Source organism: Electrophorus electricus, chromosome 23 (genome assembly GCF_041902795.1).
Source record: "Electrophorus electricus isolate QZ-2024a chromosome 23, ASM4190279v1, whole genome shotgun sequence".
Classification (NCBI taxonomy): domain Eukaryota; kingdom Metazoa; phylum Chordata; class Actinopteri; order Gymnotiformes; family Gymnotidae; genus Electrophorus; species Electrophorus electricus.
The window spans coordinates 2,633,826-2,659,624 of record NC_137519.1 but is presented as its reverse complement, the minus strand read 5'-3'; the positions used below and the strand labels follow the sequence as shown (position 1 = coordinate 2,659,624).

Sequence of the window (25,799 nt, the reverse complement as noted above, 5' to 3'; positions counted from 1 at the left end):
GAATGCACACTGGCAAGCTATTCATAAAGTTACCCTTACACTCATGAAATCTCATGAAATGTGTCTCATGTGTCCTGGACATTTAACCACTCTTATAGGAGGTTAGACTACATTCATAGACTACTGACCAATAAATACTAAAATTAACAACTGCTTGTCAGACACGGTGCCATTTTCATAAGATTCCCCAAGAGACAGACTGACCGCGCTCACCTTCTGCAGTCCTGTGGGAATTTGATGCGGATTATGTGCGTAAGCACAACCTACCCATGATGGTTCTGGTGTTCCTATTGGATTTGTCTATTGAGCAGACTCATCTTTACATTACGTGGAGGGATTTTACAGTTTTGTTGGAATGCATGTAGCCACAAGTTAGGGTTTGGAAAACGACGTTCTGACATTTGACAAGGCAGTCAACATGATATACTTTTGTGGTTTCTCTGCTGATAAGGAATTTGTGACCCTTCACACATTTCCCATGACTAGTTGTTTGCAGTATGACATACACGCCCATAAAGAATAGTAATAGCTTAGGTATCCACACATAGGTTCCCAGAAATTGTTGGTAAAATAAGATCCATGGCTGTATGGTTTCCTGAAACCATTCCCCAAAGACCCACGTCACTAAGACCTTCAGTTTGGTCATGATGCCATGACTGCATCACCTTGCTCACCAGTGGAGGAATCCTGCTTTGTGGTAGATCCCTCCCAGTTACCAAGGCTGAATCTCTCTCTCTCTCTCTCTCTCTCTCTCTCTCTCACACACACACATACATACACACACATGACTACTATACAAGTGTCCTTTAGGATTTGCTCAGGGTAGTATAATTTAAAATATCATTACACAAACAGCATTGCTAAGTAAAACATCTTTATGATCATAAAACAAACCAAAAGGTCAATGATCAAATAAGGTGTTTGTCTCTAAAATAATTTAAATCCAGAATCTGACAAAATGCAACGAGCTATTTTTTTATGACTTAGCAGACACAATGACAGAATCAACAAAAAAAGAGCAGTGTTTAAATTTCTAACTTTTTTTTACGGTTTATGAGAAGTTCAGATTGTACATGCATTCAAAGGGAAGTTTATTCAAAATGTTGCCAACCTGTTGTCAATCCCGTTGCCAGCGTGTTTTTTTATTTGGTAGTGGAGTGATTGCTCTAATGTGCTCTCATTACACAAACAGCCTGAAACTAGGACACACCCATAGGTCAAAGAGTACTCTCATAATTACTCAATGATTCATTGTGGGACAAGTAAAAATAACATTTTGAAAACTTGATTTTAATTTTCTTAAGCCTGGCCATTGGCAATGTCCAAAAGTTCCACTTTTATGGCGGTCAAATGAAGTTCATGAGAACATATACATTCGATTTCCCAGACATTACCTCAATGCCCATGATTGCAGATTTCTGTCTTTATAATTCATCCTGATTGTCTGTCTTTGCCAGTGAATAGCCTTTGCATTACTGCTGGTGTTTTAGGGGTTTAAATGTTCATGTTTCATCCACTAGTCCTGAATGATCATTAATAGACTTACTAACACATACACAGAATGGTTAACCTGCGAAAACCTCTTATTGTGAACAAACATTTGCAAACAGGGCCACTTACTCTGCTCCCTCTCCGCCATTACACAGAGCACTACGTTCTGGCCAGAGGCCAGAGAGCGGCGGTGAAGCACAAAGCAAGATGGTTCAGGGGTTTGAAATATGATTATGCTATTGCAACTGTCACCATGTGTAAAGCAAGGCACTTTTTAAAAAATGGTTGTCTACGAGGGTGCACGGGGCACCCGCCCTGATGCTGCTATCCACAGTAGGAAGTTGACAGAAGCACTACACACCCCCAGCACTTTCTATAAGCTACAAGTCCTCATGGGAATGCTGCAGTCCAGCCCTGTGGAAGTTATGCCCTTCAGATTTTGGAGTTTTTATGTGTAATATACATCATTATCATGCTCCTTGCAGGTCTCAAGGGCTCTCAGAGCAGTCTGGGGTGCCAAGGATTAGCACGCACGGAGGAGAACGCGCCAATGTGCTGAATGAGGTTGGGCTCCACGCTGTGGGCATGCTCACCCCGGGTGGAGCGGGCGAGCCGGTACAGCACCATATCCTTGGCGTTGCCCTTCTGGCACACTGCTCCATCCAGCAGGGCGGCGACGCGGACGGAGGCGTTGCCTGGGAAAAGCATGGCGGGCGTGCAGCACTCTGTGGCAGGAGAGACGGAGTAGAGTTGCGGAGAGAGTCGCCGGAGCTCCAGCAGGTAGTGCCTGCCGCAGAGCTCGGCGACCGCCATTACATAGAGCACCAAGAAGAGCAGGTGTGGGGTGGAAATGGGGGGGGAGAGGGGGCCACACAAGGGCAGGATGAGCAGCAATGCGGTGGCCCCCACCACACCCAGTCCCATCCATTCTAGGATGCGGTAGGGCTCTGGATTCCAGTAGCTCTGCAGTCGCTCTGGATGGTAGAGTTTCACATAGAGTGCGCTCAGAGCAAACCGCCGTGACAGCAAGTTCCGGATCACGGCGAAAAAGTCGTCCGAGGGGAGCGCGTCATCCTCGAGGACCACCACGTTCCTGGGGCTCAGCAGTTCCCAGCCCTTGCGGAGGCAATAAACATAGTCCCTTTTCTCCTTCTCAAAAATGTTCACATGCTCATGGATCATCTGCTGCTCGTCCTGAAAGCGCCTGACCACCCGGAACCACTTCTCCAGCAGCGTGGCATCCTCATTCTCGAAGGGCCCACTTTCAACGTCGCACACCACGACCTCGGCGCAGGGCGGGTCCCTGCACGCTCTCAGCAGGCGGTCCAGCTTCTGCATCACCTGCAGTAGATAGTGGGAGCTGTGACCGTCCACCCTCCTGGCTGTCACCACCGTCACCAGGAGCTCCGGCCCCTTAGCAGGTGGATTCTCGGGCACTCTGACAGTGGCCAGTCCCTGCCAGTAGCGCAGAGCCTGCTGCCCTTGTTCGTAGCTCTTCCGCAGAGACTCATCGCTCATCCAGTCCAGATAAACAGACCTCAGGAAGTAGTAGGAGTAGAGGCTGCGATGACAGCACAGTGGGAGGACCACGCCGAACGTCAGGACACACAGGACCAGGCCTCGTGCTGCTGAGCCCGACCAACGTGAGTGCAGGAGCAGCAGGGCTCTCCGTCGAGGCATTTGTGTGGAGTGGTAGTCTGGCCACTCTGACACGCCCTGATTATGCCAGCGGTGAGCACCCCAGGAACAGGGCAGTGGCCTGCGCTCAGTCGCTCTTCAAACTGTACTCACAAACTTTACTGAGGGGGCCGTTTTCCCCAATACCAACACCTGTGTCAACACACCAAACGGAACTGCCAAAAAGAGAGAATGTTTTCAGTTCTGACATGTGGGGGGGGAAAAATGCACACATGCACAATACATTAAAAAAATCAAAAGCTCAAATTCTGTTAAACGGAACGACTAAGTCCGATGTCGCATGTAGTTGGTGAAGCCCGGAAGAATGACAAGTTTACTGCAATGGCTCGAGTATCAAACGCGCCGTTACGAACAGAAATAATAATTCAATCATCAATAAAAAATAATGCAAACTAGCAGACAACGACAAATTAGCATATTATAACACAGTAAACGGCGTTTCGGAACCTTAGAAAACCAGCTAATTTAAATAAGCCAAATCGACAATAACCTACCGAAAGGCCATCGTTACAGAGATGCACTGCTGCAGATCACACGGAAAGCGCACATTTGCTGTAACTTGTTATCTGCGCTCACCATAACTTTGGGTTTGAGCAAAGCAGTCCCACGGCCCACACCGACAACTGAACGCAACGGAAACAATACTCAAGGTACAACCCATTTACCGTATTTCGTCGAGCAAACAGGGCTTGGTGCCAGAAAAGGCAAACAGCAGCGTATGCTCATGAAGATGTAAAACGAGGACTATTCGCGCACTCGAGATTTGTGGTTAGGACGCAGTCGTTCCAAAGTCATAAATACATGGCGTTTTGAAACTAATCAGTCACATGAATTATTCACTTTATATATTATTCAAAAAATAAATTATTCAAAGGAACACTCAGACAAAGGAGTGCTGCTTGACTTAATTACAAAGATCAGAAGTGGGTATAGTAGCCTAAAGTTATACTTGTACAAAATAACTATATAATTGTACAAAACTGTCTGATCAAAAAAAGTAATAGTCACCTACAGAAATACAATAAACTGAAACATCTGCACAGGCACGTTTTTGTGATCGTAAGTGTAAACACAGATAAGAAATAATTTATTCATCATGGAGAAAAATTGTATCACAGCAGCTCTGTCCGGCAGAGAAGAAACACAAGCTAATACAAGATAGAATAAAATAAATTTTCAAAAAAGATTGACTGTGTTATGTACAAGTAAAACAATGTATAAACATAAAATAGAGTAGAATTAGAACTATTTTACATGCACAATGTGCATAATGAGCTCCAAAGTGGGAGGTATGACCACAAGCAAAGTATATACTATACAGTCCAAAGGGCTATAGGGTTAACATATTCATAGAGGTATACTACAAACCAAGGTTAACATATTCATAGATCTATACTACGAACCAAGGTTAACATATTCATAGAGGTATACTACAAACCCAGGTTAACATATTCATAGATCTATACTACGAACCAAGGTTAACATATTCATAGAGGTATACTACGAACCAAGGTTAACATATTCATAGATCTATACTATGAACCAAGGTTAACATATTCATAGATCTATACTATGAACCAAGGTTAACATATTCATAGAGGTATACTACGAACCAAGGTTAACATATTCATAGAGGTATACTACGAACCAAGGTTAACATATTCATAGATCTATACTATGAACCAAGGTTAACATATTCATAGAGGTATACTACAAACCAAGGTTAACATATTCATAGATCTATACTACGAACCAAGGTTAACATATTCATAGAGGTATACTACGAACCAAGGTTAACATATTCATAGATCTATACTATGAACCAAGGTTAACATATTCATAGATCTATACTATGAACCAAGGTTAACATATTCATAGAGGTATACTACGAACCAAGGTTAACATATTCATAGATCTATACTATGAACCAAGGTTAACATATTCATAGATCTATACTATGAACCAAGGTTAACATATTCATAGAGGTATACTACAAACCAAGGTTAACATATTCATAGAGGTATACTATGAACCAAGGTTAACATATTCATAGAGGTATACTACGAACCAAGGTTAACATATTCATAGAGGTATACTACAAACCAAGGTTAACATATTCATAGAGGTATACTATGAACCAAGGTTAACATATTCATAGATCTATACTATGAACCAAGGTTAACATATTCATAGATCTATACTATGAACCAAGGTTAACATATTCATAGATCTATACTATGAACCAAGGTTAACATATTCATAGAGGTATACTACAAACCAAGGTTAACATATTCATAGAGGTATACTATGAACCAAGGTTAACATATTCATAGAGGTATACTACGAACCAAGGTTAACATATTCATAGAGGTATACTACAAACCAAGGTTAACATATTCATAGAGTTATATATCCTCTTCTGGTTTCCTCTGCCCTCTATCATATGGACTACAAATCAGTGTTAACATATGCATGGTTTGCTCAAGAAAGCCAACTCAGCCCAACATTCCCTATCAGGCTTAATTGTTATCATGAATGTGTATTTCAATATAATCAGTAAGTAAATACAGGTTTTTACCACCCAATTAATATAAGAATCTGTGGTGCAGCATAATGGGGAGTAGAAAGTAGAACCACTTCAGCTCAGAAGAGCAAACATTAATCATTAAAGATTATGAGAACATTACTGCTCAAAACTGTTCTGAAGGCAGAACTAACCTAAGTAGTCTGGACAGTAAATTTCTCAATAATATACATGTACACTATTTAAATTGTGGTTTTGCCTTTTGTCTTAATCAATTCTTTTTATGTGGTTTTAGTTTCTTGGAAAACTAGTCTCTAAATCTGCATCTACTTAGCTACTGCATCTACTTAGTTAGCTAGCATGGTGTTGTGCAGGCACACTAACAACAACTGCTAGGAATGCTAGTTTAATGATAGCAACTTTGTATATACGGCATATATACAATGGATTGTATATACATCAGACACTATGTCACTGTTGACTCCCATTGTGAATTTTTGAAGCCACCAAGGGTCGCGGTCATGGAAGCTTCCATCTTGGGTGCCCATCACGGTATGTGGGCCTGCAATGGTAGCTCAGTGGTTTAGCTACTTGACTTATAATCAGAAAGTTGCTGGTTCAAGCCCTCCCACTGTGGGGCCCCTGAGCAAGGCCCTTAACCCTCAAGTTGTACCCAGTCATAATTGTAAGTTGCTTTGGATAAAAGCGTCAGCTAGTAGCGACGAGCTGGGACAGGATCTCCATCCCTGTTTGTTAGTGCGCATCTGCAACAGCCTGAGTACCACAGACATTTATTGACACATACACAGTGGCACTCACATATAACATAAACAGACCAGAGGTGACGACTAGCATGGGTTTAAATACCTGAACACCACTAATTAGGTGCAGGTGTGTGCAGACATGTCCGTGTGATTACAAACAAGAAACTCCCACTGCATGCTGCAGGCTGTACCACGTGAGCACGTCCTCCAATGAATGTCCAAACACAACATGTTCTTAGCTAGTGATTCATGATCATCCATAATCTGTAAATTTGTGACTTCATTTCCATTAACAATGTTCTGGAATAAAACTCCCTATCTGACATTTAACTTTAGCAAGCTGGCTTAGCTAAATGACCTCTCATGAAGCATCTTAACCATAGCTTCCATATGAAGACCTTCAAGATGATCCATTTCATAAGGGCCCATTTCTTTATCTAAATACATGATTAAGATCACATTATTCATTATTCATAAGTTTACATTATTTAATTTAAGGTGACATGAACAATATTTTAATACTCAGACACATAGTGGCTTCACTTTTCACCTGCTGTAGACCAGTCCACTTGTAGCTTATACAGTCCATGACCTTAGCACATCCAAAAGGTTCTTGTGTCAGTTTGTCTTATTTTCACATGTGAAGTTGGGCCTCTGACATAACAGTATAACACCATATTTTCAGTAATTTTTTTTTTTATCATTGACTCAGATTCCATGGTAGTTATCCTACTCTTTTATCCTTGGAGTATTTTTGGGGAGAACATTTATCATTTTCAGTGTCATTTCATGAACTAATAGCTAGCTAGGTAGTTTGCTACTTTTGCGGGAGATGTATTTCACTAACTAGCTAATTAGTGCATACATTTGCAAAACACAGACGTTAGAAAAAACTGTAGAAAGCTACATTAAAATGAGATCGATCATGTTTAACTAACCTAACTATCTACCCAAAATGCACTCAGTCAGAATTTACTGTATTTTTCTCCATCAAGCTTGAATAATTGAATTGCTCAGTAAGATAAGTAATTTTGTACTATTTAGTATTGTACTGTATAGTATTAATAATGTAAGTACACACCTACAGTTTATTTTGGCTTTACATTTCTTTTGGTTTTAGATGGTGGAGTGGAGAAAATCACATAGCAAGGGTAGCTAGTCGTGTAAGGTTGTGTGCAGGGTTCTGAGGCCCGTCTTTTCAGTGTCAAACACCTATTATTGTAAGCGCCTATGAATTTTATTTAAAAACTAAAATGTATCAATGTCTGAATCTAGCATTTTACCTGAGAAATCAAAGGTAAACTGGAACTTCTGAGGTAACGTTAGAAAAAAAAAAAATGAAACATTGAAAATTTTCTTCAGGTTCACATTATTTTTATGGTTAAGCAAGTATGCTTAAAGTAAGGATATAATGTGCTGATTATGATCTATATATTTAAAGAAACCTTTTTTATGAATTACTTTTAACTTCACATCCAGCTGCAAACACAATCACAAATTACAAAAAAAAACATCAGGATACATTGGGAATAATAATAACAGAATAATTGGGAATAGATTAGGGAACATCTAATAAGAATGAAGGCTGATAATGAATGGGGCAGAGCCAACAGCTATAAGGACAGTAACTTGGGTGAAGGCACATGCTTTGGGCAGACCCATCCCGCAAGAGAACGTCAATTAAAAGCACCGGAGACGTAGTTGGCTGGGGTGGAGGTGTGGTGGGCTACAGCAGGGGGCATCAGGGGGAGGTGGGAGGAGCCATGGCAGCTCAGACGGGTTGAGGCTCTGTAACATCATGACATCAGGGGTAGGTGTGGTTAGGCAGAAAGAGAGAATGTGTTATTAGGCATGTGCAGGTATGAGGGTGTGTAAATTAGGGAACTGTAATGTGCAAAGATGGACTCCGGCTGGTCTCGCTATGGCAGCACAGTTAAAAGAGAGACAGAGAGAGACAGAGAGGAGCAGTAGCAGACCCCGGCTTCTCAAAGAAAAAGGGAGCAGCTGGATTTGTTTTTATGCAGATAGAGAAAAAATGTATTTAAAAAATGAAAATGAAATAAAAACATGAAGCAGAATAAATTACTATACAGTAATATCTATTTGGGTTTGTCTGTGTTCAAGCTCCCGTTGATACTACTGTTAACTATTAGTCTCCTTCGTTCTTTGTTTAACTTCCATTTAGCCATCTATATAAAACCTTGTTAAGTGTTTTCTGGTTTGGTTTCCTTGATTAGTTATTGTTATCCTACGAACCGTTATTCTCTACTGTCATGTGTTTTACTATTTGTTATTAAACTCACTCCTTTTTATGCTATCCCCATTGTCATTTAGTCGTGCCTTCACGTTATATGTCGACGCTGACCTTCCGTACTCCCTCAGGTGAGATGATCATACTCCGTGTGTGGACCTCGGGGTAAGGATATATACGACCTCTCCACCAGGCTCAAGACCATGTAGAAAAACCTCCTTTAGGACATGGTTAAGAGGAGTCTTGGAATGTGGTGGTAACGGGTTCCAACTGGTGTGGGTGTTGAATGTCAGTTTGCATGTTGACTAATGTATGGGTTGCAATGCTCTTTGTACTTCAGTAGTACCCCTCCCTGCTCTAACAAAGATAAGATGAAATTCCTCGTCTCGCATCTGACTGAAAAGGCACTCAATTGGGCAACTGCTGTATAAGAGAGTGCATCGATATTGTCTTATGAGGAGTTTCTTGTTCAGTTCAAAGCTGTGTTTGATCATCCTCATGAGAGAAGGTGGGACGCTTATTGAAATCCATCAAAGTACTCGCTCAGTGTCTGACCATGCTTGTGAGTTTTTTACGGTTGCCTCTGGTAGTGGTTGGAATTATGCAGCCTTGCTTGTTTCATTTCATAATGGTCTGAACTCGGAGGTTCTACATGAATTGGCCTGCAGGGATGATGAGCTACCTCTGATCGCTTCCTCCAAGAACAGAGACCACGCAGAACAACCGGCCACTGTCACTCCTTCAGGCCTGCCTCTGCTGAGTGTTCTCACAACTCCAGACCTGCCGGTTGTTCCTGAGGTTGTTCCACCAGTCTTCTGACCTGTCTCTCCAGTGGCTTTTCCTGCAACTCACCAGCAACCCCAAGAGACATCCAAGATGCCTCAAGGTGTGTGCCTGAGAGCACGCCCCATGACTCCCAGGGCACTCCTATAGTCGTGCCCTGTATCGGGCTAGTGGTCAAATCTCACAGCTCACCGGTGATTCCAGTCTCTTCAACCTCCAGGCTTGCCCCAATTATTGTTTCTTCAGACTCCAGGCATGTTCCTATATCACACTCTCCTGCTTTTGCTTCTTTTTTGTTACCTGCCCCTATTCCTGGTTTTGTTTTGGTCCCTGTCTCTATATCGGTTCTAGTTCCTGTCAAGATGCCAGTCCCTGTTCCATTGCCAAGTGGTGTTTCTGTTCAAGTGTCTATTCCTATTATTGCCTGTTATGTTGCTTTGTCCCTGTCGTGTTACAGACACTTCCCTTCATTTTTTCCCGCGTGCCGGTACCCATTTCTGCTACCATTCCTATATCTGGTCTGACTATTTCTTCTCCTCTGACGTCAGTTCCTGCACCTGTTTTCAATCCCTTGTCTGTGCGTAGTCATTTTCCTCATCCTGTCGCTGGGTCCTGCCCCAGCTCCTGTATCTGTCTCCACTCTTATTTATACCCCTGGTTGTACCCCAGTTCCTGTCAGTGGATCCTCTGTTCCTGTATCCGTTCCTAGTTTTTCTCTGTTCCCTGCGGTTGCCCCATCTCCATGATAACTGTTTCACTTCCGTGTTTTCTCATTCTTGTTTGGTTTGTTCTCCACCCTTAATTATTTCCAGCTGTTTCTACATGTGTCCTATTAGCCTTCCTACGTAAACCCCTTGTGTGTCTCATGTCTTTGCTGGTCATTCTCTTGGGTTCTCTCTTAGAGTCCTGTAGGTTCTTAGTATTATCTTGGTCTCTCACTGTCTCACTCTCCTCCAGCAACCACCTTATTTCAGCAAGGGCTTGTTACATATTTAATTAGTTGAACAACAGGAAAAACACAAAAATGTGCTCAGCAGCAGCTACCCAAGGATCAGGGGAGAATTTCACAAAGCAAGATCATGTAAGCCCAAAGTCAAGACTGTCTAATAGAAGTGTTAAGTGACATTCCTGTTGAGCAGTCCTCGACTATGTCCTTCACATGTCAGACTAAACTGAGACAGCCTGCTTTGTGGAATGCTCTCCCATGGTTGGGAATTGTTAAAACATGTTTCATCTTATATATATATAAAATCTAATATCACTTTTCAATACTATCAATTTTAAAGTTGTGGTTAGTTCTTCGAGCATTTCATGGTTTACTACATATATGTAAGGGGCAGCTTACCTGGTGGATGTTTTATAACACCTTAATAGTAAAACATATAATAAGCAATCCCATTTGATACCCACTCTCTGGTGTGAGTGTCTAAACATGTCAATGCAGCTGGCTTGTGTTTTCTTCTGTGAATGATTTTAAGCATTGTAAAAATATTTTTGATCCTTGTGTATGTTATATATATATATATATTGTGTTCTTCTCTGTTCCTCTCTTCAGCTCCATACTCATGTGTCTGCTCTGGATACTCGAATGGGTGGTCATCATCTGCCCCTTTTGCTCCATGAGGTCACCATTGGCCTGGTAGATGTTGTGCAGCAAGCTACAAATAACATGTTTCTTCATGTGTGTATACATTTGACTTTTGCTTCCTGCTTGCCTGGCTCCATTGATGTATTAGCAAACCTGCATGCGGCGCAATGGCCTGCGGGAGAAGGTAAATGGTCAGAATTTGGGCAATAGAACGAGGCGTTTGTCACAATAATTCATGGAATCTCTGCTTTTAAATGTGATAGTCTTTATGACGTATGTGGCCGAGGACTGAAACCTTCGACAGTGACAGGCCCTTGTAATGTTCCGAGCACGAACAGAGTCGCATGCAGTATGGCAGTTTAATAGAGAACACGTAATCCAAAGAACATAAGAACATAAGCAAAGGTCGTAGATCCAGAAGAGTCGTCAGTGAGGCAACCAAAACAGACAGGGAACAGGCAAAGAGGGTAATCCAAAGACATAAGCAAAATTCCAAATAACCAGGAGAAACACACAGTGATGAACGGCTCAGAAATGTACCCCAGAAACGTTGAGACTTCTCAACGACTACATACACACACAGAGTTTAAAAAGACTAATGAGGACTACAGGCATAGATGCTAATAAGGGGGAGGAACAGAACGAAAACAAAACAAGGTAGCACCAGGAAACAAAACCAGGAGGTAAACAAACAGGTAGAGTTGCCATGGGAACCACGACGGAAGGGAGGGGTGAACGTGACAACCCTTATAAGACACAGCTACAGGCAGCTTTAAGCACAAACCCAAAGAATTTAAGTGATGTATCTCACAGTTATGATACAATCTATGGGGTTGTGTGTACCTGGTGTTATTTTTATCATCTGAAAACAAAGCAGGAGGTGATAAAATTCATAAAGGAGTCAAAATAGAAGGAGCCAGAAATTGCACATACCAAAGTAAGTGCGCTGCAGAGATAAGACGACATAGGCCTACATTTCTCATGCCTGTACCGAACTGTAATGAAAAACCTTTTTTTTTTTTCAATGCATTCTGTTCTGTCGTGGCGCATTTAGTGTCGCATCTTGTGACATTTCACACTTGTCCCGAATACTTGAGTCTGCACGCAAAACATATTCTGGACTCTTTTGAGGGAGGGGCTCACTAAAACTAGTTTGCTGTCACACAAGAGCTTCATCCAAACCGTGAATCGACTGCACATGTCACTTTTCTGCGTGTAGACTTGAAAAAGGGTAGGAAGAAGCTTTTCATTATGCAGAGAGGAACAGAGCTTTTGGGATGCATGGAATTTTATTGTGCAGGAGCACCTGCAAGCGAGGAGTCTCTCACATGAGATTTTTTTTTTGCTGCGTTGTATGTTTACAGATTTTTTGTTTTTCTGTAAAATATACAGTGCTGTGCAGAATTTTGTAGATACCTGGAAAAAAATGGATTTAAACCAATCGTGCAGCCTCACAGAGTGTTGGGAGCAGATTGCTTGCTCACTTGCTGCAGCCCACACTTGAGCTTTCTAGAAGCGAACCCCAGACCACCGATTTCAAAAGGACCAGAGATCGGTACTCTCGACCACCCTCAGGCTCAAAAACTGCTTTCACACTTGACCAATCATACTGAACTTGTGGAGCAAGTGGACCTGGATCCGGAAAAAAGCTCTAGTGTGAAAACACCTTTAGACGCCTTTGGTTCATATTGCGTATATACTTCAAACGAACCACACCAGAATATGTTCAGAACCAGACTGTAACCCACCTGCTCAGGTGTTCTCAGTCCTGTATCAACTGTATCACTACAGGTACATGTACATAAACAGGAAATCTTGCAGATTTTTCAGTCCTCAGCAAACAAATAGAATGCAAAAAATGCCTTATAGAGACAGAAATGCAAATTTTACATGGATATATTTTGCCTGTTGGGCACTAGCGCCCGCTGAAGAAGATGGTAAAGGTCAGAGCTTAAGAGAATAACCACAGAATTGAAGAAAAAACTAAACAGTACCAATCAGAACCCAGAATTATGCCGTTCTACAAAATGAATACAGTAAAAACTCAGGATATCAAGGTTCGAATACTCAGAAGCCTGATCCACACCTCAAGTACTTCAAAGTATGGCTCACCTTGAAATCCCATGGAAGACAAGCATCGATGTGTGGCAACATGAAACCCTTCAACTTGGGCTGTCTTTCAGGTTTGACATAGGCAGCATCAGAGAACAAGGAACTATTGTGGGTTTTCAATGTATACATTCCTACAAAGGCTTTACGAAAGCTTTTTGGTAAAAAAAAGTGTTACATTTTCTGGTAGGGTGTGTCTTCTGGTAGGGTATGTCTGGTAAGCTGGTTTTTCCACCCCCATATCAGTTAGTTAAAAACACACCCTCATCCCTCTCTAACCCCATCTGCTAGAGGATCGCAGGACAGCCAGAGCACATACATGGCATCCGACGGAAGACATCTGGGGCATCTGCCCAGTGGTCTGACAATCTGCTGCTCCATCCCTGACATGCTCTTCCTACCTGAGCTCGTGAGACACTTTTCTTCTTCTCTGACTTTATTATTTTTAACACTTTCAGTACTCATAGTACCTGACACCGTAGTGTGTACATTAGTTTACTCTATATTAATCAGTTTGATAGAGTTTTTAACTTCTTGAAATCAGTGTAACTGAAAACAAAAGGAATTCTTTTGAAATTGTAAGGTTGTGTACTACAAACACAAACTGACAGTTTTGAGATGGAATAACAGGTTATAAAAGTGACAATGATTACATGTACCGTACTGTTGTAGCCACTCAAAGGAAGTAATCCATTACAAATTATTTTGTAATGTACTTCTCAATCTATAATACCGTTAACTGTTGCTAATTGTTATCACTCAATACTCAGTATGTCACTAGTTAAAAGCATTAAAAATGATTGACAGGAAAAACTGGAAAAAAAGATGGTGAAAATCGTCCTTTATTAATGAAAGCCTAACAAATCACAGTAAACATACTTTAAAATTAAAAGCCGTGAAATGTGTAGCACTGTGATTAGATTCTTTGACAGACTGCTGGTCAAAGGTTTTAGACCTGAGCACAGATTCACTTCCAATAATGTTTTTCTCTTTTATGGACTAAATACAATATCTTATTTCCCAGCAATCATTACCCGCTTGTCACATCCAGATATAGCCAATAGTACAGGTGTACTAAAAGGGGAGCTAAGATGACATGATTTATGCTTGAAAGATATTAATTAACTGACATTACTTAATATGTAGCTAATTAATATGTACTTAATACAATTTATATACCCTTGCCTAACACAAGTAACAAATTGCTAATTAGACCAGTAACTAAATTCAAATGCACTGTAGGCTGCTTAATTTGTAATTGGAGAAACAAGTTTTCTGTTTTTAAATTAATGATTGGTGTAAAAGCTGTCAAGGCCTGCCTGACATATCCCACAAAGTAAACAGGTGTGGTGCAAAAAATATGTGCTTCTGTTTGACACTGCTTCACTGTGTCTGCTTAGTTACGTGGGTGATGGGGGGAGGTGTTGGATGTGGATGTGTTTATATATAATTTTGTTTTACAGGTTTTCGGGGGACTGGTGTGGATTCTGGTGGCGTGTACGTATATTGTGCCATATAACCCCCAGGCCTATGTCATGGCGGTCTCCGTCTTCTGTTTCGTTTGTACCTTCCTGTGGATGATGGTTTTCATGTGTGGTTCCCATAACAACCGGAACTCCTGGGCAACCGCGGTGAGTCCTCAGTACAAGTATTCACATGCACTCCATTTCTCACACACACACACACACACACACACAAACACACACACACACATACACAGCAAGTCTTGTTCCAATGGTTCAGTAACGTGTTCATACGTATTTCTGGTTTTCTCCTGTTTCCGTGTACAGGATGTGTTTTATCATTTCCTCGCCTCTGTGCTCTACCTCAGTGCTTCTGTGCCACTGGCCATGGTCACCCTGGCCTTTAATTCCAGTTTAACCCTGATCTACCAGCTCAATATCTCTGCAGTGGTAAATTGCAAATCAACTAATAAGAAATACATTCAATCAAATTCATTGCTGTGTAGTTTGCTCTCAAATGACACGATGCTTTCTCTGTTTCCAGGTGTTTTCCTACTTGACCACACTGCTGTATGTCATACACACAATTTTCTCTGCCATCCGATGGAAAACTTTTTAGATCAGAACACCCTCCTCATCCTCCCGCCTGCACTCTGACTACCTTGGTGTGTGTGTGTGACTCAAACAGCCCTGTTGACCTGCACTGATCAACCCCAACTCTTGTAACTTCAGTCTCATTCCTCTTTAAAATCAAGTGCACATTTAGTCTTATGGGGCAGTGGTAGCTCAGTGGCTAAGGTACTTGTATTTGGAATGTTACCAGTTCAAGCCACTGTTGGGCCCCTGAGCAAGGCCCTTAATCCACAACTGCTCAAGTTGTATTCAGACAAAATTGTAAACTGCTTTGGATAAATGTTAATGTTATGATGTAAATGTATGAAAAAAAAAAAAATTAAATGTTATGTAACTGATGACAATATTCACATAAACATGCATTGAGTAAAAGAGGTTTAGAAATATGAAAGTGTTTAATATCACTATCCACCATGTGCAAAACAGTTGTGTGTGAGGCTGTGAAAGGAAGGTTTTGAGGGACATTTATTTTGGGCAAATCCATGCTCTTTACATGGTCCAATGCTGGAAAGCCAGAGGACAATGAAGCAAACCCAGAAAATGTAAATAGTAAACAACAAAAAGTAACAACAGCAGTAGGCCAGTACAGGCCGATACTCACTGGTACACAGTACCATTTTTCTCTGGTGTACTAGGACTTTTTCTTGTGTACCAGGGAAGAGCTTTTAAATGGGGGCCTTCCAACCATAGGGGAATGGCAGCGGTATGGGAGTGTGGGTATTTTATTTTATTTTTCTCTTCAGTATACACTAACCAAATGGGGTTACATTTATTGGGGTTACTGTGAGCCCAGTAAATGCAACCCCAGTAAAATAAAGAAAAGAAAGCTTTCACTTCCTCAAACATCCTGACCCAGCTGAGCCCACTGTAGTTGAAGTGGATGCTTCAGAGACAGGTTTTGGGGCTGTCTTATCCCAACAGTTGGGGAATCCCGCTAAATTACACCCTGTAGCTTTTTATTCCCATAAGCTCATACCATTTGAACGGAACTATGTTATTGCAGAACAGGAGCTGGTAACTGTTAAACTAGACCTAAAGGAGTGAATAAATTGGCTGAAGGCTGGATAAATTATACCTCCATCATTTTCACAGAACACAAAAATCTGGAATATATGATTTCTGTCTGTAACGTGTGGTGGCCCGAGTGCCACAGGGCGAGGGGCAGGACGCACAGACTTCCTCGACAGGGACAAACATTTATTAACATAAACGACAGCAGCACTCACACGTATTACAAACGATGAACATGAAACGATGAACATGAGCCTCTGTGGCTCTGCGGGCTATCTCTGTTGAACCGTACTGTGCTATCGGGGGGCTGTTTAAGCACAGTGGGCTCCTGGTTGAGCCTTTACAGTTCACGAGTTGAGAGGGTAGGGGTTGTTGGGTGTGTTATTGTCGTGTGTGTGCGTGTGTGTATAACACACCTCACCCCCAATCATCCCCATTTCCCCATATGTTTTAATCCCATATCCAATTTAAATGACTGATCCTCATTCACATAACCTGGATACTGGAACCTGTGTAAGGTTTGCGAGATGGAATGTTCAAGGTCTATACAGTCCGGTTAAGCATTTAAAGATATTTACTCATCTGAAATGTTTAAATGCTGACATAGTATTATTATTTTTTTTTTTACAATAAACACATTTTAGGAATAGTGACTATTCTAGATTAAAGTTCTCCTGGGTCTGTGATATTTTCCATATAAAATTCAATTCTAAAACCAGAGGTGTAGCCATCTTAATTAAAAGACGGGTTCTCTTCACCGTTAATAATACCATTACAGATGGAAATGGCAGATATTTGATTGTTCAAGGTTCTCTGTTTGATACTCCCTTATTGTTAGTAAATATTTAAGATACCAATTTTAATGATCCTGATTTTATGAATAAGATATTTACTTCAGTTCCCACTTTAAACACCCACCTTTAAATAATTAGTGGTGATTTGAATAGCACCACTGACCCACTTTTAGATTGCTCTGATCCTTGTTCATTAACCTGGTCTTCCATATCCCAATCAATCTCTAAATTCACGACCAAAAATGTTATTATTGATCCTTGGAGAGTTTATAATCCAGGTGCTACAGCATTTTCCTTTTACTCCTATCCACAACAAACTTATTCCTATATTGATAATTTTTTTGTGGACAGCTCTCTCATTTCCATAGTCATTTCTTCCCATTATCATCCAGTAATCATTTCATATCATAAAGCTTTTAACCGTAAACCGTAAATCTTTTTGGCATCCTGGAGATTCAATCCCTCTTCATCTCTATTCACCGATATTTCCAAGTCAGACAATTTGCTCTCTCCTCCTTTTCAAATTACACCAGTTTTGCCACTGGACAACTCTGTGAAGACCTTCTGACATTAGACCTTTCCCAAAAATCACTTATAATGAGGATATAGTCACGACTTATGGCTTTGGATATATGTTCCTTGGATAAGATGAAGAGAGCCTGGAAATATGAGTTAGATACTGCTTTTACTGAACAAAACTGGGACAAAACGATAAGAATACAATCCGGTGCACCTTGTGCCAGACTTCAGCTGATCCAATTCAAAGTATTACATAGAGTTCACTGGTCTAAGTCTCAGCTGTCTAAATTCTACCCAAACATGATCAATGAACACTGTGATAAACGCTCTGCCTCACCATGTACTTTCATATGTTTTATATATGTCCCACTATAAGTACATTTTGGTCTGATTATTTTGAGATAATGTCAAGGGTTTTAGGAATCAACACCAGTTCATGCTCCTTTATTGCTCTATTCAGTGTCTCCTTTGGTTCGTCCTCATTAACTGACGTTCAATCGGATATTCTGGCCTTCGTCTCTCTATTGGCGAGACACTGCATTTTGTTACTGTGGAAATCTATAAAACCACCTTCTGTCTGAATGTTGCTTCAAGATGTTATGTATTTCCTTAGAATGGAGAAGTTACAATTCACTTTAAAGGGTAACATTGCAGCACAGTGAACAAGTCTGGAAGGAGACCCATCGGCGTATAAAAGCTGTTCTACAGCAAAATAAGGAGGTGGTGGATCGTTGTCAGGAAAGCACACCTTTGTAGCAGCTTGAGGATTGGTTTTGGCTATCCAGTTGAGACATTTGTCTGTCAGAGGGTTGCTATAAGCTCAACGCTAGGAATATAGCACTGTTTAAAATCATCCTTTACCAGTTGGACCTACCCTCACCCAGATAAAGTTTCTTGTTCATTCCACGGCTCTCTTCTTACGCTGATCGGTGCAGGTCACAATGCCACCACCACTGGTGTAGGTCAGCAGGTCTCCAGTCTGTGCAGTACACCAGCTGCTTGACTCCAGGAGACACAGAGTTGTCCTCCAATATCTTGTTAGATGGAGGATATTTTAGATGGAGAAGGGTTTGCCGCAGAGGAAAAAAAAGATGGGTTCCTCTTTGTGACGTCTTGGATCTGTGTCTAGTTGTTGAATTCCAAGGTCAATTCACAGACAGACCTCCTCCTCCTACGGGACAGGTCTGCCTTCTGGGCACGTCATTACCTGCACCCGCGGCTGTTCTCCGTCTGTCTTTTTCTACTCAGTTTTTAGATTTTCCCAGGTTTCTCAGGCACTGACCTGGAGTATTTCGGACTGTGTCTGATGTCCCTTTGGTTTGAAAATCTCATTGTTCTGGTTTTGGCTTTGGTCTGTTGTTTGACTACGTTACTGGATCACCCTTTCATTATTAAAAACACATTAACTTTTATCTGCAAGCGTCTAGCTGATTCGGATCCATTACACTCTACAAAGTTAAACATGGAACTATGGCAAACACGCCACCAATAAAAGATCTGCTATAGTTGCCAACTGAATGAAAAATGAGGGATGTCATTGTTTATAGGTTAATAACTCCAATAATTTCTGCTCACACTACTTATATAATGTGTTAGGTTGGGTGGGGTGAACAGTGTCCCATCCAAAGTTGAAATGAAACCTACACCACTGTCATGGTTTGTATATAAAATATATATATATATATATATATATATATATATATATATATATATATATATATATATATATATAATACACACAATTTTTTTTTTTTTTTTTGCTGTATCCATCACATCACACATTATGGTCACTCACAAAGCATAAAGTCCTTCCATGTTGTTCTTTTCATCCTCGTCATTCTCTGTAACTTTACTGATTCACTTTTTTGGGGTTTTTTTGGATATGTTTGTGCAACTTGAAAAAAAAAATCCAATGTTCTTTTTTGCTTGCTGTCACTCACTTGAATGTGGTCTCCTGGTAGACAAGGAGTTTCCTCAACAAATAATTTAAACATATTTGTAACATGTACCTTCAACAGAACTCTACACAATTTACATTTGTTTTCTGTTAAATTTGAGCTGTTTAAGAGTAGCACAGCTAGAGTACCTCAGTCCCACTCTCCTTTCCACTCTTATGGACACTCCTCACAAGTTCCTCAAACTTTTTTCTGCCCTCTCTGTATCAGGATCTGGGTGATTCAGAATGCCTATCAAGTCTTGTACAAGACAAGTAATGATAATTCTAGTCTAAATGATTTTAGTGCTAAATAACAATGTTAGTGTGGCTCCAAAAACGCACAAAGAGAACGTTTGAGACAGCAGAGCTTCAACCAGAACCAGAACTAAATGCAGGCCACTCAGCGTTAGCACCACTCCACAGTCACCTACGAAGTTAACAATAACATCTGTAAAGACAAATGGCTCGATTGTTGGCCAAGGGTGCGCGCTTACTGATGGAGTCCGTGAACCCCAGAAGTATGTCAAGTTTATTTACCTGCAGTTGAAACATTTTGCCTCCCACATTCCAAAGATGCGTGTGTTAGGTCGATTGGCTCAGTGTGTGGGTGTATCTGTGTGAGGGTGCCCCCGCCATAGATTGGCGCAAGTCACCTAATGTAGGTTAAACACCTAAGTCGACAGTCACCTAACAAAAGGCTATCATTCCAGAGAGACATTACACCCAAAGCACAGATGTATATTTCACATCTAAATTTTTGGAACTTATCGTTTGTTTTTAACATAAATTTGACTAGCTCTGGGCAGACCAGTTTCATGACAGATATCAACGACTAAACATTAACAGTAAAAATGCGCAAACCATGCTTTACTCACTAAATATGGAAATATACTCGAAAGCCCCGGATCAACCGACAGATGGCAGCAAGACATTGAAAAACACTGAAAAGTGCTTTTTAAAACCCAAATAAGCAAAAATAAAAGTCACTATCCAAACATTCGAGATTTGTTATTCAGATTATTCAGTGGAATGGTCCACTAAGGGAGGGGTGGCCGCTTACGTCTAAAGCTCAAAAATAGGTAGAGTAGCCTAAAATCTGAAGTAAAAGTACTGTTCCTTCAATAAAATAAAGTGTATGAATAAAGGTCATTACCTATCAGTTCACCTACAGTGCACTTAAACATCTGTCCGCATACAATGCAAAAATGGGAATGGGGTTAATTAATATTTAGTAAACAACTAATAGTAACCTATATATAATTTTTTTTTTTTTAAAGACTGCAGTTTGAGAATGAATTGAGCTATATTGAAGAAATCCAAATGATTTATTAATTGCATTGTACACAGCTTTGGTTGAATAAAATCGGCTGTGATAAAGTGTGTATATTATAGTGTGGTGCGTATATATAGTATTTTCCAGTATATTATGCCATACGTAATGCATTTAAGACGAAGGTCAGTTCAGTTGGGAGTTTGAGAGGTTCCACCCTTTCCCAGAATGCGCCTTTAGACTGGGGCTGGGCTACAGCTGACCGATGCTGCTCACCGTACGAGGCCACACCAAGGCGGACAGGCGCAAGAACTACCCAGAAAACTGGAGCACAGTGCGGACAGTAAGATGCATTTTGATCATATGCGGCTGAAATGATGACGTTACTATGTATATAACGTAAAGAAAGAAGGAACAAGACAGCAGAGTTCTACCTCCGTGCTTGTTTCATCAATGTGGATTGTTCTTATTTATTTATTTATTTATTTATTTATTACCTTTTTTTTGGGGGGGGGGGGGGGGGGGGTGTTAATTTATGACCAAAATATACTGTTAAAATATTTTCTGGTACCCGAATGACGATGTTTGGAAATATGTTTTTAGAATAGATCATCATATTTTCCGTACACGTGGACAAGAAAAGGTTTGTTTAGTTACTTCAAATATGTTCCGTTATGTGCGTATAAAATATGAAGAAATCCGGATGAGTTAAAGCTAATATGATTTTCTTTTCCCATGCATGAGTGATCATAAAATTCACCAGACAGGTATGTATCACATGTACTACAAGCAAAATACACCATGACACTGTAATCCAACGGTGAAATGTAGGAATGGGATTCCTGGAAAAATGAATCTGCCGGGTTTAGGATCACTGATATCTAGGAATGACCCACGCGTTCTGGTTAAAGAGAGAAAAATCATTTTTACTTCTCTTTTATGTATCTTTGACGGCTGTGGAGTACTCCTCGTTCGCCTCAACCACACACACACACACACACAGTTTTCCATAACTACTATTTAAAAGCTTACTACAAAATCAAAGCGGGCAGCATGAATGGCCATTCACGAAGAGCAAAACCGCAGCTGTTCTGTTATTGTTGTTGTGCATTATTGTTGTGTCTGAGTCTGTATGAGAGAATCCTGAATATGGGGACAGTCTCGCGAGGCGCCACGAGCGGACCAGGCTGCTTTCCTTTCGCGCACGGGAGGTGCGTATAGCCGAACTACAAACAGTTATGTAGTACATCGAATTCTAAGCTTGCCGCTCAATGAAATAACGGTGAGAATCATTAACAAAACACATTTACAAAAGTCTGCAGCAAAACTGAACTTAATACCGAATAGCTAGCTAATTTCCCCATAGTTATTATAGATCACAACGTGGTCGGTACTTAACTCCGAGCTCAAAAGTAAACTGAATTTTCTTACATACATTTAAGAAACAATATGTTCAGACGCAATATGCAGGTGTTTATGAAGTAAACACGGTGAATAAGATATTATCCACACTGAATACGAGCACCCGCGAGCAGCGGCAGACTGCACACGCACGCGGCCTAGTGGTGGCGCTGCGGTACAGCTCACTGACCTACACAATATAAGGGAGCGGACTGTCTGGCAATTATTATTATTATTATTGTTGTTGTTGTTGTTATTATTATTATTATTATTATTATTATTTCTGAATAGAAATAACATTTTTGAATAAATAAAAGAAATGAAGCCACTTTGTGCGTGCCTTACAAAACCATATTTCAAATATATTTCACATATATTTTATGTTGTGTTAAGAATTGTATGTTTATTTGCATTACTAGATGTGCTATATAACAGATTTCGGTGATGTTCAAAACCTGTAGGTCTAACCTGAATTTGAAAAAAAAAAAGACTGAAGAAAAAGACTACATTCAACATCTGAAGAGCCACAAAATGTTTGTGTATTTGACTTTCAGACAAATATATACAAAGCATTTCTGAAACACAAAAGCTTTTTTCTCAGTGAAGTGCATTTATGCCTCAGTTGATGATTTTCAGTATCTCTTGCAGATGTTAGAAATGTACTTGATTCAACTTCGAAGTCTAACAAATGTAATGTTGGCCAGGCCATCACTTGGCAGAACAACCGTGCAAATTTCATTCCAATAGCACAGCACTTGGAGCAGGTGGACAACTTGGTTCAACTTTTAAGAGAAGGTATTTTAAGGAGCATTTCCATTGTCGAGCCTGTTGAATATATTCTTGATTCTGAAAAGAACCAGAGCTTTCAATACGTGACTATTCTCAAAACCTTGCAGGCCATCTTGAAGAACAAAGATACTGCAGAGAAAACCTTGTCCAGACATACAAACATATTAAGTCAGTTGTTGATGGTACATTTTTAAAGCAAAATTATGTTTATTCTGGGGAATAAATATGACTCTCTTTAATCCATTTATGTTGATGGCTTTGAGTTGTTAACCCACAAGGCACTTTGGGGGAAAATCACAAAATAACAGCTGCTTATTGGGTTCTGACAAATGTGCAATCCAAGTTCCAATCTGGATTTACATCCTATCCAATTCCAATCTTGAATACACCTAACTTTACTTTTCAATGCTGTGGATGTTTTGGACCACTCTTGAAATATCTTGCAATTCTAAAACAGGAAGGGCTTTTCATTTTCAGTGATAGTATGCTGTGTTACAGTAGACAATCTTGGTACACATTCAATTAATAGACTAGTTGAAAATTTCAGTGGGCCATACTTTTGTAGATTGTCTTGGGCATTCTTCAGAGTTTCAGAAACACAGAGTGTGGAGCATTTCCACCTTGGACCATATTTTGCATGTGTGAATCCAAATATCCAAATTTAACACATTACTTTGTTGCAAAGTGGTTAAGTCCATTGACTGATAGATTGAACCCCCCCAGATGTACTGCATGACTTTTTGAAGACATAGTTTCACAGGAGTTAGCCTTGCGTTTTCAGATTTTCACCAAGAAGCAGTATTTCAGTTTGACTGTGCTCAATGCCTTAGTCAGACATTTCCCTTTTAAGGGCTCAGACAAAACCTCCATTGGTCACAAAATCATGGGTGGAAATGCACATGAAAACTGGTCCTTAATATGCTTCTTGCCACACGTTGGCTCAGACTTACCTGAAAGTAATTCTGCCTGTCAGGTTCTTCTGACTTTAAAAGACATAGTTGATCTTTTGCTTGACCCCTTACACGCAGTTGAAAATATGATATACCTTGACTTCAAAATATCTGGACATCATCACAGTTCTTCAAAGTCTTTTCTGAAGAGACACTGACACCCAAATACCATTTTTTGGAACATTATCCTGCACCAAAATATGGGTTGGTATATGGACAGTGTACTTTGAAACAAAACCCAGATTTTTTTTAGTTAGCGTTTTGAGACACACTAACAATTTCAGAAATGTGTTGCTGACTTTTTCTACATGATATCAGATGATGATGGCATACCACATTCATGGTATGTGGGTAAACCAGACTTGTGTGCCACAAAAATCAGTAATACCATTAGATCTGCTGCAGTTCAGATATACAGAAAGCTTTAAGAGAAACATCATCACTTCTTTCTAGTGTGCAGCTAGCCAGCATCGTCACCTACTGTGAAACAAGATATAATGTTGGGATAATCTTGACTCATGGCTCTTCTTGCAGACTGCCTGCCTTTGCTGACATTATTCAGTTAGCCATTTTGGACAACTGTGTACATTTACCTGCTACCTGCTATGAAGAGCATCTAAGATCTTTTCAACTGGAGGACACTGTTCATATGACTCTTTTGGAGAGGCAGAAAATTTGTGATGTGTAACTTTACACTGTGGAAGGAAAACACTTAAATGTCACATTTGTTGTGCATTTCAGGAAAGCAAAATAATTGTGGTTAACATTAACATCTCCTGATATTTCTATTACAACTCATTTGTCTGGTAATATAATGGATCAGTGTACCGTTTTCATTTTTTAACGATTCCAGCCATTTTTTAGCCATTTCATGACAATCATAACAATGGTGATTAGAATTCCTTTAATTACTGATTGGCATCCTGCCAATTTTGTCAGGGCGGGCTGAGCACCCATCACAAGGGATACGCCCACTCATTCACACACCCCACAGGCTTGTTATGGAGAATAAAGGCGAAGCTCCGAGTAGTAATTGATAATCAAATTGAGAAGTTGTTCCTTCCATCTGGAATCCCACTTACTGTGAGGAGCTGCAAACTGTAGTATTGGAATTTCTGATGAGTTCAGACTTCACTATCCCCACTCACGATTTGAAGGCTACTTTACTCTTAACAAAAGTGACCAAATTAAACACAGGTTATTCACACTGCCCCAATTCTTCTTAACATGTTTCTGGTTGCTGAAAGTTGGGACTGTTTCTCTGGTTAACAGTCAACTGACTGTGGCTCTGCATTTTAGGTTGAGTCAACTCCATCAAATGAATCATCTAGATCATCTTCCTCTGCAAACACCATTATTCTGTCCAGGCAAAGTACCATAGACCAATGTGAGCCATGGCCATGGTCAAAGCATTCATAATTGTAAATCGGTTTAGATAAAAGCATCAGCTAAAGGTCATAAATATACATTTGCAGGGACAGTGGTAGCTCGGTGGTTAAGGTACTTGACTTGAAGGTTGCTGGTTTAAGACCCACTATTGCTACTGTTGGGCCCCTGAGTCAGGCCCTTAACTCTCAATTTGTATGCAGTCATAATTGTAAGTTGCTTTACATAAAAGCATCAGGTAAATGCATGCTATAACTAAAATCATGCTATGCATTCACTAAGTTTTATCTATTTCTTATATTAATGTGTACTTTTGCGGTGGGGGGATGACTTCATTTATTCAGTACATTTCAGTAATGCTTGGGTAATTAAAGTTTATTAAATTGTTATGTGTGACTTTATTTCCATAATTTTTTAAGGTAAATAACGGTTAACATAT

At 40.3% G+C, this 25,799-nt stretch overlaps 2 protein-coding genes across 3 annotated transcripts; one reads left to right on the top strand and one right to left on the bottom strand.

Annotated features, from left to right (window-relative positions):
- Window positions 1–861: 861 nt before the first annotated feature.
- pgap4 (post-GPI attachment to proteins GalNAc transferase 4) lies at window positions 862–3,839 on the bottom strand. Of its 2 annotated transcripts, none has more exons than XM_081706518.1 (2): window positions 3,766–3,839; window positions 862–3,344 (listed from the first exon to the last, which is right to left on the bottom strand). In XM_081706518.1, exon 2 carries the CDS (start codon window positions 3,169–3,171, stop codon window positions 1,990–1,992), a length of 1,182 nt encoding a protein of 393 aa, XP_081562644.1. In that variant the 5' UTR covers window positions 3,172–3,344; window positions 3,766–3,839; the 3' UTR covers window positions 862–1,989. The 2 variants fall into 2 exon arrangements, with proteins under 2 accessions (XP_081562644.1, XP_026866265.1); XM_027010464.3 differs by having other exon boundaries at window positions 3,684–3,823.
- Window positions 3,840–11,893: 8,054 nt separating this feature from the next.
- Window positions 11,894–15,678, top strand: LOC113577704 (myelin and lymphocyte protein-like). Its single transcript, XM_027010497.3, has 5 exons — window positions 11,894–12,036; window positions 13,500–13,617; window positions 14,672–14,839; window positions 14,999–15,121; window positions 15,216–15,678. The coding sequence occupies exons 2-5, from the start codon at window positions 13,528–13,530 to the stop codon at window positions 15,288–15,290; spliced, it is 456 nt and encodes a 151-aa protein (XP_026866298.2). The 5' UTR covers window positions 11,894–12,036; window positions 13,500–13,527; the 3' UTR covers window positions 15,291–15,678.
- Window positions 15,679–25,799: the final 10,121 nt, after the last annotated feature.